Raw genomic sequence first — 1,699 nt, forward strand, 5'->3', positions numbered from 1 at the left:
TCAACTTCTTTAATTACGTAATCCTTCTTGACGTTATAGCTGTTCATCAATATCTTTGCTACGTATTTCACTCTCAGGTTTGCGATTTGATTTTCTTGAGTTTTACTTTCGGGTGCCAATCCAGTCTTCCATGATTTCATATCTCCCATGTATGTTTCCATGTGCCTCATTGTGAACACACCACAATCATCAAAGTTATTGTTTGTCTGCCAGTCCAATCTCAATCTTTCTTGACCAGTTTCATCCAAATCTTTACCRGCTGCATGTCCTACTGCATTCAAATGTCTTATCATCAACCTTTGCTGCATAAACAGGAAGAATTTCGTGGATCATCTTCTTCAAACTTAATTTAGAATTAAATTCTAAGGTAGTTTTTTGTTTCATACCAGGATATCCGTTATGAAATCATACATTTCCAAAAGGTGGTCATCATCGGACACTTCTATACGTCTGTTGTCTATGACCACAATTGATGGATTCTTCAAATTGAAGACCACAAGATAGTAATGACCCTTATCAAGCAATGGGAAGAATACCTATTGTTTGGTCACGTTGTCCAAATAGAATTTGTGTGAATTCATATAGAATATAATTAACTGAAAACTACATTAGTCAAAAAGATAGAGTTGTGAAATTAGATTCATATTACACACGATTATTTGAAAATAGATTCAATATAAACATAAACTATATGAACCTTATATTATTTCAATAGTGTATCAGATTCATTGATACGTTTGCCTAAGTGCATACTAAATTTGTTAGCCAAATACATCAACCACAATCAGAAAATGGAAAACATACCAGGTCTACGTTASGCATTTGTACTACTTCCCAATTGTTCTTAGCTGAAGATAACAAACTCTTTTTGAAAATTGCATATTGGGTGTTATGATTGATGCTCTTAGATCTTAGCTTAGTGTCCCCCTGTCATAATCAACGATGAATCTATGGATTATCTTGAATAAGCTGTTAGATAATGCAAAAAAATGCTATTTAAAATATTATACTTCTCACGTACCATAACTTCCGTGTTGAAAAAATAACGACGAACGGAATCCCTGTTCCGAAACCGTTCCTCGTAGTTAAGCAAAGTCGCCCAAGCGTCTATCACGCTTACGTAAATTGTAGATTTACGCCCCAAGCTTTCGATTGCATGCCGATGAAGCTTCGTATCGTTTGGTGTAGAAAACAACAACTCGCTGCATTTAAAACCATCGAAATGATAAATAAAATATGAAGACGKATGACATGATGTTAATAATTCCTCAAAGAAATTTTCATATACTTATAAACTTACTATTTTCCTCCAAGCCCAGCAATTGCCCATTCATGTATTTTTCTTTCTTCTGGCGTCACGTTCAGGTCAACTGATCTGATAACAAAAGGGGACCTGAGATGGTCACCCAACTTTGTTTCACGTCTTGTCGCTCGCTCCAYGTGATATTCCTTTGCATCTTCGGATACATTAAACCTTTCAACCGAATGACATCTTTCTATACATTCAGTCTCTTCATGCAACACCATTGACAAAGGCTCCGATTGCTTAATTGGACTAATACCCAAATCAAACTTGGGAGGACTAATGGCTGCATATGGTCTTTTCTTCTTTGACGTTGATATAGTATTTTCAACTACTTTATCAACTGCTTCAATGAAACCAGGGCTTAACCAAACCGTGGGCAGTTGGTTTTCATCG

General features: G+C 35.9%; 1 protein-coding gene across 1 annotated transcript in view; it reads right to left on the reverse strand.

Moving 5' to 3' along the window:
- The window catches only part of LOC112517795, an 8,588-nt gene that overhangs the window by 1,239 nt on the left and 5,650 nt on the right, over nucleotides 1-1,699 (reverse strand). Inside the window, exons 3-4 of the mRNA XM_025125167.1 lie at nucleotides 387-536; nucleotides 18-302 (exon numbers count right to left, since the gene is read on the reverse strand). Of these exons, the coding sequence (XP_024980935.1) occupies nucleotides 18-302; nucleotides 387-536 (435 nt within the window). The remainder of the gene's footprint in view (nucleotides 1-17; nucleotides 303-386; nucleotides 537-1,699) is intronic.

Source organism: Cynara cardunculus (assembly GCF_001531365.2).
Source record: "Cynara cardunculus var. scolymus isolate 2C chromosome LG 9, CcrdV1, whole genome shotgun sequence".
In the NCBI taxonomy this organism is placed as follows: Eukaryota; Viridiplantae; Streptophyta; class Magnoliopsida; order Asterales; family Asteraceae; genus Cynara; species Cynara cardunculus.